The 14,673-nt window shown below is 37.1% G+C and overlaps 2 protein-coding genes across 5 annotated transcripts; both read right to left on the bottom strand.

The window, feature by feature from the left end:
- Positions 1 to 269: 269 nt before the first annotated feature.
- Positions 270 to 4,962, bottom strand: LOC104120020 (protein EARLY-RESPONSIVE TO DEHYDRATION 7, chloroplastic-like). Of its 3 annotated transcripts, none has more exons than XM_009631667.4 (4): positions 3,910 to 4,962; positions 2,393 to 2,559; positions 1,087 to 1,171; positions 270 to 765 (listed from the first exon to the last, which is right to left on the bottom strand). In XM_009631667.4, the coding sequence occupies exons 1-4, from the start codon at positions 4,956 to 4,958 to the stop codon at positions 576 to 578; spliced, it is 1,491 nt and encodes a 496-aa protein (XP_009629962.2). In that variant the 5' UTR covers positions 4,959 to 4,962; the 3' UTR covers positions 270 to 575. The 3 variants fall into 3 exon arrangements, 2 of the variants coding, with proteins under 2 accessions (XP_009629962.2, XP_070051373.1); XR_011413854.1 differs by having other exon boundaries at positions 732 to 765; positions 1,087 to 1,167; XM_070195272.1 differs by lacking the exons at positions 270 to 765; positions 1,087 to 1,171 and adding an exon at positions 1,413 to 1,771.
- A 428-nt stretch (positions 4,963 to 5,390) lies between these two features.
- LOC104103643 (alpha-mannosidase) lies at positions 5,391 to 10,102 on the bottom strand. 2 transcript variants are annotated; one of them, XM_070195270.1, is made up of 11 exons: positions 10,013 to 10,102; positions 9,208 to 9,255; positions 8,969 to 9,088; positions 7,901 to 7,966; positions 7,169 to 7,281; positions 6,982 to 7,066; positions 6,634 to 6,744; positions 6,432 to 6,527; positions 6,296 to 6,343; positions 5,928 to 5,996; positions 5,391 to 5,777 (listed from the first exon to the last, which is right to left on the bottom strand). In XM_070195270.1, exons 3-11 carry the CDS (start codon positions 9,035 to 9,037, stop codon positions 5,700 to 5,702), a joined length of 735 nt encoding a protein of 244 aa, XP_070051371.1. In that variant the 5' UTR covers positions 9,038 to 9,088; positions 9,208 to 9,255; positions 10,013 to 10,102; the 3' UTR covers positions 5,391 to 5,699. The 2 variants fall into 2 exon arrangements, with proteins under 2 accessions (XP_070051371.1, XP_070051372.1); XM_070195271.1 differs by lacking the exon at positions 5,928 to 5,996.
- Positions 10,103 to 14,673: the final 4,571 nt, after the last annotated feature.

The raw sequence follows: 14,673 nt of genomic DNA, 5'->3' as shown, positions 1-14,673 counted from the left end.
AACCACATATAAATTTAATTGTTATCCGATTTTGAGGGTAAACAGTAGTCGTTAAGTCTTATTATTCACAACTATCACCAAAAATGTACCCTCTGCCCTATCGCCCTCGTTCTGTTACCATCGTATGTACCTATCTTACCTACCAGTATTTACTGTCTATATTTATTTTCCAGTTTAATGATATGAATGTATCCTGCTTTCATAACAATATTCTCACAAGTAATAAATCTGAAAAACAGTAGTAGTAATAAAATGCGCAGCAGGGAGAATAACATTACATGCATGATTGCAACTAAATATACAATAAATTACATATCACATGTGTGTTTACTCAATGATTAAAGCTACTATCAGAACATGAATTGTTTGCTGGTGTCTATTCCCTCTTCCAAAAATAAATACACTAATGCTAGAGGGTGAAAAGTACAAATGGAGGTGGATTGATGTGGAAAATTGTACCTACAACAAAGACTATAATCCTTATCCTTAATAACATAACATAACATATATAGCATTGGAAAAATCTAAAAAGAGGGCCTCGATTGACAGCTCTACCAGTGAAAGAACAAACAAGATTAGTACTTTGAGCTCTTGGCCTTCTTAACAGTAGCAGCTTTAGCACTAGACTTAAGTTGGGTGGCGCGATTAAAGGAACTTTTGGGGTTAAGAGCCTTTCTGATCTTAAACACAGTCCAGGCAGTCCCAACAACATGCCCTGCCGCATCAAGCCCTTCGGTTGCTACTTTTGCTGCCTCTTCTCCATACCTACAAAACCCATTCACTTATGACATAGTGTGATTTCAGTAACCCAAAAGTTCTAAGCAGATATATTTATCTTATAGTTACATAGTGTGATTTCAATTAGTTGAGTCTGTTGATAACTCATGACAAAACAAGTTCCAATATATTCAAATGGTAAGACTAGACTTAGAAAAAAAGGCATATAGCCAGGAGAAGTCATCGCATACTGAAACATAAGTGTCACCAAAGTTAAGGAGAGGAAACATTTTGCTTTTCCTTAAAGTCTCCTATGTTGTACATTTTTTTCCAGTTTTCTTCAGTACATCTAGAATAGTTGAGCTTTACCTGTGCGAAACAAGCTCAGTCGTCACAGTGGACGATGTTGACATCACATTCTTTCCAGCTACTTCAACAGCGTCGCATATTCTGCCTATAACAAAGGCAAGTTAGGCTCCTCTCAAAAAAAAATATTATACATATGTAGACAACAAACTGACTGCAATTTGCTATAGTTAAACTCAAAATATGTAAACAAATTCTCAAAGTTAAAGTTGTTATTTGACAGTTATGTGCATGAGAATTTGAGAAATCAACTTTTAATGCAGAAGTATTTCAACAAGATGAGTTCATCAATACAGTAAAAGAACTTAAATGTTAACTTATAGTAATAATTTAAACAGCATAGTCTCCTCCTTTTAACATTGGATACAACCCCATCATGGATGGTCCTAGCAACTAAAATCTAGAAGCATACAGAGCTAACATTGGCAGTGTGAATAAAATGATTACTTGTAGTGATGTCAAGAGATGCAAAAAATTTCCTATTCTTTACTTAAGAAATCAAAAATAAAAATTAGGTTCTTTGCTTTTCCTTCAATCTCCTGTTTGTTTCTTTTGGTTAGATTCTCTTCTCTTAATTGAAACATCATTATCGACCAGAAAATCTGCATACACAATCAGGCACACAACCTGGGATTTCTTCTCTACCTTCTCTCTTAGACTCCAGAAATTTAGCCACATATAATATTATCTGTAATAACCAAACTATCAAACTCTAAGTGAGAGACAAAATGGTCAGATATCCAATGTACAACGCAGGACTAACCACACAACTAGAAGAAGCAAATAGCCAACTAGTAATAGTTTGTGATTTAGGAGGAGTTGTTGTTGTAGAAGTAAAACGTGTTTGTCCTAGCTGATATTGCATGTCACTTGTGATAATCTGAAGCTAATCACTATTTGACACTTCAATTGTGATAATTTGATGTTCTTATTCAATAGTGACAAAGTGCTTTTTGTTTGAAGGATGTCCAAGCAAAGAGGGAGTCACAAATGAAGCAAAACTAGAGGATAACAGAGGGATTGGCGCCATAGAGCAAGCCGTAAATATGGAAAAGGATGTAACCATTTATATCTTTCTTGGCAGACATGTCTTCAATTTTTACATTCTCTAAAAATGTCTTATCTGATACATATAAGTGCCTGTGAATGTGATAGTACAGGGACTATGCGACACAGTTAAGCTATAAATTTAATTCCTTTTGTTCTGAAGCTATATTAAAAATAAAATAAGTAAAAATCGCTGAAAAGCAAATGGTATATGGACATACAATCAAACTCGGTCAAGAAAAATGGAAGACTTTTGACTTACAAAATCCATCCAGAGTAGCAAGGACCATCTCCCCTGGCATCATGCGGAAGAACTTTTTTCCAACTATGGAATTTGCAACTGAACTAGTGAAGAATCCTGAAACCTGGAGAACTCCAGAAAGGACTCCAATTGCCACTTTCTCAGTCATCTTAGTTACTCTCTTAACCCTGAAAAACACACCCCAACGTGAGTAAAACGTTTTTTCTTCGCCTAAATAATTTACAGCTAGGCATATGAGTATCCCTGATAATCTTATTGAATGTACATGTACATCAGCAACAGCTAGCTCAAACATAGAAGCCTTGTTTGACATACTTCCTATTTTCCATGTGGGGAAACAATATAGAAGTCTAGGTATTGAGGGATTTAATTTATCTTGTACCATAAATTCTAACTAGCATCTGAAAGTGGCAGCTCCTCATAAAACAGTGCCAATTTACTGGCTTACTGAATTATAAGCTTTATGTACCGAAATAGAAAGATTATCTCAATTGTTGAAGCTATTCAATGAAACCACAAAGAAAGATCCATTAACATTTCAAACTGAAAAAATAGTATCAATACACTTTTTAGTCAAATCTGTCAAAGAGACTTTTTTTTTTGGTCAGACAGTTCAGTAGAGATAATCTGCAATCTCTCTAAAAATGAGACACTGCAAGCATTTGTCATAGTAGTATTCTTTTTTTCATTCAGTAACATACAACTATTCATCCTCTTATTTTTGTTCGATGCCTAACTCAAATGATAATAAGTAAAAGAATCATGGCGATCACCCGGTATCAGTTTGACAAAGTAAAAGTGCCTAAGTAATATCCAACTTTGCTATTCTACTCAGGGACGGATCTATAGCCTCAATTATGGGGCACGTGAACCCATGGTGCCTTCGCCAAACTAGATATTTTATGTGTATATTTTCTAAAATTCGTCCAATATTATGTATTTGCACCCATACTCCATAAAGTTTGAATGGTGTACTTGGTTCAATACTTAATTATTTACTCCAAGAAACAAGGATCAATTCTCACTTTACACTTTTTTCTGATCCTTTTTTTCATGGTGCATTCATATTCTACATATCCTAGATCCGCCTCTGATTCTACTCCTTCAAAATCCCAACTCAATTGATACATGTGAAAAGAAAATAAAGTAGAAACCAAAGAAGAAAAAGTTGAAACTTCCTAGGAAGAAAAGGTAAGCTAAATCGTTACAAAAGAATATAGAAGACCTTCTGCAATGCAATAAATAGTGTGGCTAGTGCGAAACACAATAAAAAACTACACCTATTTTTTCAATGTGGTTAAACAAAATAAAAGATTTTTCTTGGTATTTTGGCTGCTTTATCCATCACTAGAACTCAAGAGGGAGCCTTGGTATAAATTTCAATTACCTGGCAAAAAATTAAGAACCCACTAGAATGCTAATCAAAATTAATAACAATAACAGCAAAGCAAAGATATTAATCTAACAGTCAACATAGTGTAAGCAGATGACCATTAAATATTATAAGGCCACCATACCTTTTGATCCTCCTCAACGTCTCAGGCCTAATCTCGGCCTTAGTCCCTGAAGTCATCCTCTGCTTTAAAACCTCATTTCCTCGCTTCAATCGTTCTATTGACACATCTCCGCACCACAAAATCCCCTTGATCAGCTGCCCTGATCCTGCAGCAACTAACTTTGCAGCTGATCCACTGTATTCCTCCACATTGGGTGCCAACGTGGTCCAGTATTGAGTGCAATGTTCTTCCAACACTTCCTTCTTCTTCTCCGACTTCAAGTCAGCTGGAGACAACTCCCTTGCCACTGTTCCTCCAATAGCCAAGGCCGCCTTTTCCTCCACCTTCTGAACAGAAAAGGTGCTGTAACTTTTCAAAATAGCATCCAGCTCTTTTAACAATGCCTCCTGACCCTTGGAAGCAATCGTCAATCCATAATTCAACGATTCATTCACCGTTTCCTTATCTTTCTCTTTCTTGCCCTTATCTTTTTCTTTTTTACCCTTTTCTTTCTCGTCATCACTGGAATCCGAACCATCCTCTTTCATAGCTTGAAACGAGAAAAAGTAATGCGAATCATCCAATTTCACCGCGGCCAAGTCCTTTGTTAATGGCCATTGGATCTCGTCAGCCACACGAACAAGGATAGCAACAGTATTTTTATCTTGCAGCAGACCAATCAGAGATAAATCTCCGGTGGCTAGCTCAACAGAGTAATGCTTATCGATCAAATGGATGAGGACACCAGGGATAACGAGAAGTGTTTCTTCGAGGGACTCAGGAGGGGCAGATGGAGCAGAAGGAGTAGTTTGATAATCGTCGGGGATGAGTTTTTCGACGAGGTCCTTTTCGTCTATGGTTGGATAAAGATTGGGACGAGAAGAAGTTGATTGGAGATTTGGATCATTATGAATGATCTGTGGATACAATGGGGCTTTCTGTAGATTAGGGTTCTGAGAAGTCATTGAAGAGCTGAGAAAAATATGTTGAGGATGGAGGAAAGAAGAAGAAGAAGGAGAAGATGGATGTTTTGGAGGAATAGCAGGCAAACATGAAGAGACACGTGGCATATTTGTTAACTGCTATAACTGTCGGATTTCCCACGCAAGTCCATTTAGATGTTCTTTTTTTTTTCTTTTTCTAATTTCGTTAGAAGCTAAAATTTTAATAAATTATAAATCATATTTTTTTTAGACAAAATATATTTGAAAAATTATTATCAAAGAAAATTGTTTAAATCCATAATAGTAGCAATATCATATAAAAATGGGACAAAGGGAGTAATGTTTTCTTTTCTTATCCCTCCATTGGCATCCCATCGTCATAGAGTAAATAAATAAAAAATTCTTATTCAGCAAAAAAATAAAAAAATATTCCTTCTGTTCTTAGCACTCATTTTATGTTTTGGACAAAGAATTGAGTATTTCTTTTTGGAAAATAAATCTATAAAGAGTTAATTGACAGAAGAGAACGTTGTAGAATTGATATAGAGGAAATCAAGGTCCAAGGATATGATTCATTTGATAATCTTTATTGGCAGAGTGGTACAATAAGTAGCGGGAGGTGAAAAATATTTTCTTTCTGACTATGCATTTGCTTTGTTTGGCAGACATCAAATTTATTATTATGAATAAATTTGACTAAAAAGAACTATTAGTAGCTCCATGGAGCAGTTCTTTTTAACTTGTTGGGTAGAAAATAAGCAAATTTCTATTCAAAATATAACAACGAAAGTCCGTATTTCCATTGGACCAAGCTCGACTGCGAGACTAGACATGCCTACTGGACCCCCTCTAATTGGTGCAGACTCACTAGACATTCCAACTCATCTTCTTCATCTCATTCTTGCCTTGATTCGCCGATAAGCTTGTTTCCTTGATTGCCTTTATCTGAATACCGCGCAAAAGATGTGTCAATCATTTCATACCCTCTAACAAGATGAGCAGACTGTCCAGGTTAATATCTCTTAATATTCATAAGTTAATCAACACACACAGAGAGAAGCTCCCAATATCAGTAAGATTTTAAAATTGTTTTACCGTTTTTCCAGCAAACATATCCTTCAGTTGAACTTTGGTTATTGTCGAATAATCAGCGTCTTCACCAGCCTATCCACATCCACAACACATATAAACCAAAAGGGTAAGTAGTGATATCAGTTAGCAAGGGACAAGCATAGAGGTCCAACCTATAATGATGTCATGTGTCACACTCTTAATTTTACATTTTCTGTTTCAGAATTCAAATAAATGCAAGCAGTTCATGTTTTTTCAGAAGTAAAGTTGCTGTTTCTTTGTCAAAGTACAACTGAAACAAGGAAATGAGATAAGACTTTCATCAACTTCGAATTCATCCACAATTTTTATGCTCATGTCTATTCAAGAAAAATAACTTAGTTTATTTTTACCTCGTATAGATGAGCCAAACGGAGAAGTACACCTCCATTATCCAACTCCTAGAGAGAGAAAAAAATATATAAATGACTTCATTAATTCATCGATGGAAAGAAATCACTCTAATCACTGCTAGATCCATTTAACAACCTGGAGAGTAATCAATGCAACATTAGGAGGTAGACTATAATTGGGATTCATGATGGTGGCTTTGGTTAAATGAGAAGCTCTCCATTCTTCCTGATTCTGCAAGATCAAGTCGTACAATTTTCAGACATCAAGCAGTAATGTTGATCATTTAATTTCAAGAAGTCTGCAGTATTTGGTCCTCTTCATAATATGTTGAAATTACCTCATGTCCAAAAGCTAAAACAAGAGGTGAATAAATTTCTTGGCCAGTTGTTCTGCGCCAGCGTGAACCATTACCGTTTTTATGAATGCCCAGATAGTAATTCCCTCGAACCTGGCCAGGTGATACGACAAGAGAGCAGTTAAAAAGAAGAATTCAAGCCAGAGGTTGCTACATTTTATATTTAAGAAGGACAAATTCCCTAATTAGTTGTTTAGGTGCATCCAAGTCAACCGTGGTTTCCGAGATCATCTGATTTAGAGTCGTTTTGCATATTCAAAAAAATTCACTGAAAAAGCAGAAAAAAATATGGAGGCCTACTACTGCTTTGGAATGCCATAATAAACATACCGTAAGTCCCTCACATGCAGTCCTCACACAGACAGTCTCATCGAGGGCTTCACCCACTCCTCTAGAATCATCGTAGAGCAAGCGCCTTGTTACAAGTAAAAGCTATTAACTTTCTAAGGCCAACAATTATATTAAACAAAATATCTTTATCACAAATTAAAAGAAAAAACTTCAAATGCTATTGAACCTATGTAGCATGAGTTCTATTTCTCCATCATTAATGCTGGCTCCACCTATTGCACGATCCACCAAGACGGACAATTCTGATTTGTTATCTGTTATATACATTCCAAGATTCACCTGAAAATTATAATTAAACAACTTCTTAGGATAAAAAAGTGACAAAATGCGAGAACTTACAATAGTCCAATAAATGTGCAACCACAGCTTAAATTACATTATATTATGACCATATATAAACTGCAAGCTATATAGATAACTAAAAGAAGACTATTGTATTGGATTCTGAAGGAAAATGCAACTGATTAGACCATTTCATTCACTTGTGGAAAAATTTTACCGTACGCACTAGCGAATGGCACACACAAATTATAAACAAAACAAACTACATATACTGATTGAGCAAACCAAGACCTTGTTTTCATAGTAATAGGAATATCTGTTAACTCCATCATTATTTAAGCACATTCTGGTTTTACATTGCAGTTGAAGATGATGCTTATTCAATTTTTCAAACAAAAGAACAAAAGAAGAACATAGAAGCAACAGATGATTTCAAACAGATACTGTGGACTCGAGCACAATGCATCATTTTCAATCTCAACCCAACATTAGTCACAAATTGAGTTGAATTAAGTCCATCGTAATTGATATTCAACAACATTTCATATAAGACTTCACCGAGTTCGATAAAAGAATTGCAATTTCAATTCAAGAAAGTTTGTGTTAGGAAACTAACTGGATAATAGTTCCCCGCAACAGGTTGAGTAACTTGGAGGTCCCAATCAGCTCTGTAATCTCTAACCTGAAAAGCAAACAAATTATCACTCAAGTTAGCTGTCAAACAAACACAAAATTTGAGGTCAATTGAATAAGAGATGAAGTCCAGTTTTAATCTTAAGATGTAAGATTGAAATCCTGGTAATTATTTTCCTAGTTGATAAATTGCCAATATAAAAATGACTAAGAACATTATTGTTCCAAGCAACACTTATATCGAGGAAATAGAACAGGTAGAAAAGCATGGTCAGCAAGATAGCCAACATCAAAGGATTGTCAATTTCATAATTTTGTTTTTTCTCCTCAAAAGCCTCCTTGAGGTGGAGGGGGGTTTGGCGGTACCCCTACCTGTAAATTAGTTACCCAAAAAGTATACATTTGAGAGGGGGACATTTTGCCTAAACTCTTCATCCTAATTAAGGAATGAACAACATCATTCCTTTACACATGAACTTTCCAGATAATAAAGCCTATCAGGAAAGCTATGCTATTATAGACTAAAAGTAGACTAACACAAAAGTTAACTGAGGAGGAGGACTCCTTTACAATGGTTAAAGTTAGTGATCCCAAAAAGTAGCCTAAATGACTATACATGAATACTAAAGCTTCCCTTTTTTGGTTGAATTCTGAAGGTAGGCATGTTCACTCGGTCCATCCTCACTATGGCTTCAACCTGAGTTGGCATGGATACAGCCGTATTGAATAGATGGGAATACAACTATGAGAACTCCTTGCATGGATAGCCAAGCAGGTATGAGGATTTAATACATTTAGTTATTTATTAGAGTTTTATTTTATAGTATTTCTAGTGTAAGCTGAAGTAAATTTGTCTATGAAAGTGTCAGACATCAAGATGTAAAGACAGTAAGCGTGAACTATAGAAGGAGAAAAAGTGTATTGACAAGATATATGCACGCAGAAAAAAGAGATTATATTACTGAAAAACACAAGAAAAGAGCGTTTTTATGTCTCCTTCAGTTTTCTAGAGCTTTACTGTACTTAAAGAGGAATGAAATGTCAAACTTACTCTTTTAAGAAAGTCCCTCCCATTAGAGTCAGTGTAGAACACTTTATCAGTAGCCATATTTGCTGTCATTCTGGTAATGACCTCTTTTCCAACACTATCTTCAGTCGGTATGGGACCAATCTTCAATTAAAGAGGTGTATTAGATATACAGTATTAGACTACCCTTCAATGTGAAATGACACACTTGAAGTTCGAGAGAAGAACAGACTGAGGCAAGGAAAATGGCGGAGTTGACTTACAGTGAATTCAAACTCAACATGTTCTTTGTCTTTGTAAATCCTAATTACCTGAAACATTGACATATCAAGATGACAAGACATAATACAAACCAAGGCATATAGTTTATAACACAATAAACTGGAATTAATACAAAAATTTTGGTGCTATGTAGAAATGGCATGAAAGGGCAGAGATGTCCCTTTTTGTTATCTGCCATGTCATTTATATCTGATACTATCCGATCTCAGTGTTTCACCCTAGTTTGTACTTAATTCAAATTTTTTATCTTTAAAGAGATCAATCTTTCCATATGATAGAGGCATACATTGGTTGAGAGTGTAGGTTGTAGCTTCTTTATATAACTTTTGGACAATCTTTGACTCATGAGCTACCTTTTGGGGTTCAATTAGAGACAAGGTCCATTATTTTACATTAGAGGGAGTTCAATTGTAATAATTAGCATTAGTTGGGAAGATAAAGTTACAACACCTTTTTATATAAACTTTATAAGCGAATAGGGTGACCGAACTTCCAGAACTTTATCTTGTTGTACCTTAAACTTTATTCCCTGAAACAGATAATGCAATTTATTGATACATTACTTGAATAGGTATTACTAGTCTTTAAATGCTGGCCACGCATGTATTGGGATTTCTTCAGGATACCATTTTACTTCAGTAAAAAGGCTGATCAAAGAACTGTGTACAAACCAAAAGCAGTAGTAAACATAGCTCAGACAGATAACCAAATGGATTTAAACCAAGAGTTTAAACTCTACGCTGTCTAGGATAAGAATGAGTTTAGTCAAGGAACCATGCACCACACCTGAGATATCCATGAGTTAAATTGCTGGTGAATTTCATCGACGAGGGGTCCACGAATAACCTTTATTGGAACCTGCTAGCAAAGAGCAAATTAGTCTCTGGTATGAAGAAAACTTGATAAATGGGGTGAGGTGACATGGCCGCTTTGTGTGGAGATTGTGGTATCGTGATACACCTCTACCCGCATATGTTGGGGTGAGGCGGCAAGGTCGCTTTGTATGAAGGTGGTTATAGAGGATCCCCGACTTAAAATCTATAAATGTTATTGGAAGCTCTTAGTAAATTTGCTTGACTTTAACGGCTATCTAAGCCCTTTTATTATTACCATGATTCATCATATTCATATTGTATTTCCAATTCCTTGAATAGGTGTATTGCGTATGACTATGTAAACACTATGGACTGTCTATGAGACGCATAGGAGTATAATATGATATGTGAACACTAAGGGCGGTCTATGAAATGTATTGGTGTAAAATAAAAAAGGGATATGGACGATCTAGTAAGATGCATTGTTAACACAGATAATAGGTGTCACTTTCATTGTCCTTGTTTATACATGTTTCAACTACATTATATTATATATTCCACATATAATTCATATGGCTCAGTTGATCCTAAAAGAAGTTTAAAATGATGCAAGTATAACAAGACTTGAAATTTGATTCTATAGGATGTTTCGTAGTTTCTTGATATACTTTATTCGCCTCTTATTTGAGTTACCGTATTTTCATATATTGTTTTGACTACCTTACACACGAGTACTATTCCACATGTACTCATGACAGCCTTACATGCAGGTATACTTCTATAGGATGATATGGATCTTTGATAGGAATCTTTTTCACTACTTAGCTTATGGTGAGCCCGCTACATATCTAGTGAGTGTTTGGGTCTAGTTTATTTTATATATTTAGGTATTTATTCTTATAGATGCTCTATGTACACTGTGTGTTATGTAATTAAAGATTTGAGTTTTTTCATGTATTTATGTTCACAGTATTTATGAGGCTACGCACCCATCATGAGAAAGATTGTAGGTCGCTGAGCCAAATGTATTCGATTTAAAAGTCAAGATCAAATTATATTATGTTAAATCATGCACTAGTAATGATGAGAGGTCGATGTAACGTAGGCTTGCTCGACTGGGTTTACTCGGTTGAGTGTAAGGCTGTCCAACGGGATGGACCGTCCCGTCCCGTCCCGTCCCGTCCCACTTAATTCTAAACGGGATGGGCCCATGTTAAACGGGACACGGGATGGGACGGGATGGCCATTTCGTCCTGTTTGTCCCGTCCCGTCCCGTCCCGTCCCGCCTGTTCCGTCCCATCCCGTCTCATCCTGTCCCGTCCCGTCCCGTCCTGCCTGTCCCGCGTCCTATTTTTTTTTGTGCATTATATACAAGAAACTTGTAATCCTGCTTTTCAAGGTTTTCCTAAGACCGCGGTTAGAAATGATATTTTTAAATTTTAAATCGAATATTTTCAGTATATTCGTTGTGTATTGTTTCACTTAGATTGTAAAGTGTCTATCACATCTGATATAGGTCGTAGTTCTAATGGTTGTGATTATTTAACTGTTAGATGTCATTGGGTTGATCATAACTGGAACATACAAAAACGTATTATTGGTTATAAATTTGTTGATTCAAAACACAGTGGAGCATATATTGCAACTATTGTTCTTCAAATTGTTGATTTTTATGGACTCATTGATAAAGTTTTAACTATAACCTTAGATAATGCTTCTGCTAAATACTAACACAACTGCAGCAACTAGCTTAATGAAATGATTGCAAAATTAATCCAACTTATGCACCGGCCATTAATGAAATGATTGCAAAATTTAAAAAGTATGTTTCCCTATTCCCCAAGTTTATTTAATTTCTACTATACTTAACCCATCTTTAAAATTAAGAGGTGCAAATGGACTTGTTCGTAAAATTTATGAGAATTTAGCAATTCAAGAAAATGAACAACCATCTCTCGAACACTGCCAAGCTAACATATATTCTTATGTTAGATCAATGTTTGATAAATATAAATCTATAGAAACAACAAGTGGTGAAACTAGAAAAGAAGAAGAATACAATGAGATACTTAGCACCGGGAGCTATGACGGTATGGAACTCATGGAACATCAATCGACATTGCCAATTCCAGAACAATGTCCGAAAGAAATTATAGATAAGTTACAACGAAGTTATATAGGAGCTTACAAATATTAGTATGATAATTTGTAATTGGCTACTAAGAGGCCTAGTTTAAACAGAACCTTTCCTAGAAAGTGGCTGCGTAGATTAAGTGCTCTTCAAAAGAATTATATTTGTATGTGAGATTTGAAAGTTCTATTAATAAAATAAAAGGCTTTAAGCGTTGAATTATTTTTATGAATTGTCTTACACTCTTACTTAGTTACTTAATGGCTTAAAATTATATTAAATAAATTATAACTCTATTATAAATTTATAATTATTAGAATATTTCATTACAAGTCTTTTGTTTTAATATTTTATAATTCTTTACTTAGTTTCCTAATTTCCGTTTAATTTTTAAGTTTATTAAATAACTCAAAAAACTAGCTGTTGCAAACTTTATAAACTTAGTCATTGTCAAAAGAATAGCGGTTTCCAAACTCAATGCTTAAATAATTATTTTTTTGAAATGGCACTTAAGGCCCGCGAACCCGTCCCGTCCCGTCTCGTCTCGTTTGTTAGCGGGACGGGATGGGCCTACCGTTTCGTCCCGTTTGTCCCGTCCCGTTTCGTCTCGTCCCGCCACCGTCCCGGCTAAATGTCGTCCCGTCCCGTTCCGTTAATTCTGTCCCGTCCCGTCCCATCCCGTCCCGTTGGACAGCTATAGTTGAGTGCCGGTCGCGCTCCTTGAGTTCGGGGCGTGACAAAAACATATTGAATAAAGCAAAAAAAATCAAAATTCTTAAACTATCGAAGGGAAAAACAAGCCTTGTATATTATATACAATCTTTATAAAGGCCAATGGCCTTAACAAAAATACAACAAACAAAACAGAGAGTTTTTTACAAAGGCGTCTAAATAGCCTGGTATTCTCCACCCCGGGTCCATCGGAACCCTCAGAGTCTTCTTCTTCTTCTTCTACTTCTTCTTCTTCTTATTCGGGGTAGGCCAACTTCTTGGCCTCGGCCTCGGCCTCGGCCTCGATCCCCTTAGCGGTTTTGTTCTTGGCTAATAGATCGAAACCCCGAGCATGAATCTTCTCGAGGGCCTCTCTTCGCGATTGTCACTTCTCATAATCAACAATGCCCTTCAAGCGGTCCTGGGCCGCCTCGGCATCGGCCTTATATTTGACCGCCATCTCGTCGGTGTCGGCTTTAACCACCGCGGCCGCTGACTTGGTCTTTTCAAGTTCCTTGGCCATAATATTTTGATCATAGGTAGCCGAACTTAGCCGAGACTGGAGCTCTTCAACCTTTTTCTCCTGCACCTCGACCTTTTCCTTTGCTGCTCGAAGTTGGACCTCGGCCGAAGTCAGTTGCACCCGAGCAGCCTTTTTTTTTAGGCCAGATGATCCATCCTGCCCCTCCATTCGTCGGTCTCGGCCTTGATAGCATCCATCTCTGCTCGCAGTTGATTGATTTGATCGATATTTTGTTGGACCTGCGGATTCTGACCGTTAGTCACCGAGCTTAGCTCTTCGTCACTAATCTCAAATATTTTTACCTGCTCTAACAAGTTGGCATGCTCCTTTCGAGCCACTTCCAGCTTAGCTTGGAGGCTCTTAACCTCCCCTCGCATTGCTCACTAAGAAGTTTGTACATATCTCTCTTCTCAGTAAGTTCTTTGGCTTCGGCCTCAAGAAGACTCAGCTCTTCTCAATATCGGAGGAAGGTCTCGTGGTGAAGAACCTAGGCCTGTGAATACAAGGAAAAATATTAAGATCATTAAAGTAACCAAGGCTGAAAAATGAAAAGGTTTGATAACACCTTACCCGATTCAATGCATGTTGTGCTTCGTTGAACAAGCATGGAGAGTCCACCTCATTCATCTTTGACTAGTCTTCTTCAGTCACCAGTCACCGGAGGTAACTAGCTACCCCAACATGCGCGAAAAGGACCCGGGCGTCCTCTGTAACAGAGATAATGATCGACCGTTTCCGACCGGGATCAACGGTCGGGGAAAGGAATCGGTTGACCATTCTCGGTCTCGAGCTAGATCCACCTGTCCCCGATGGCGGACTTCTTCTTGGTACTTCCAAATCACCCAAGCTAGTGACATCCTCCGTGGCAATAGAGTCCACGCCATCAAAAAAGCTTTGGAGGGGATCGTTCACTCCTTGGACCCCCTCATTTGAACGCTCCTTTGCCGCTTTAGCTTCACCGATCATTAAGTCTGTGAACGAAGGTGATCCCGTTATATCGATGACACCGGGTGGAGCAGGACCGGTGTCTTGAGAGTTCTTGACCCTCACTGATGCGTCGACCTCTTGAGTTTAAGAAGGATTGGCCTCTATTGTCCCCTTTTCGGTTGATGCCCGTTCTTCAGGGACCAATAGATCCCTGGCCACTAAAATTTCCTCCTCTTCAGACTCGTCCCTGATCCGGTAGAGGGAGTCTAAATCAAGTATTCGGGAGCTGGAGGTTTCTTTTGGCTTACGGATAATCCTCCTCTTTGGTTTCTTTTTCTCC

The sequence above is a fragment of the Nicotiana tomentosiformis genome, chromosome 2 (genome assembly GCF_000390325.3).
Source record: "Nicotiana tomentosiformis chromosome 2, ASM39032v3, whole genome shotgun sequence".
Classification (NCBI taxonomy): Eukaryota; Viridiplantae; Streptophyta; class Magnoliopsida; order Solanales; family Solanaceae; genus Nicotiana; species Nicotiana tomentosiformis.
The sequence above is the reverse complement of the archived record's forward strand: the minus strand, read 5'-3'. Positions and strand labels throughout refer to the sequence as shown.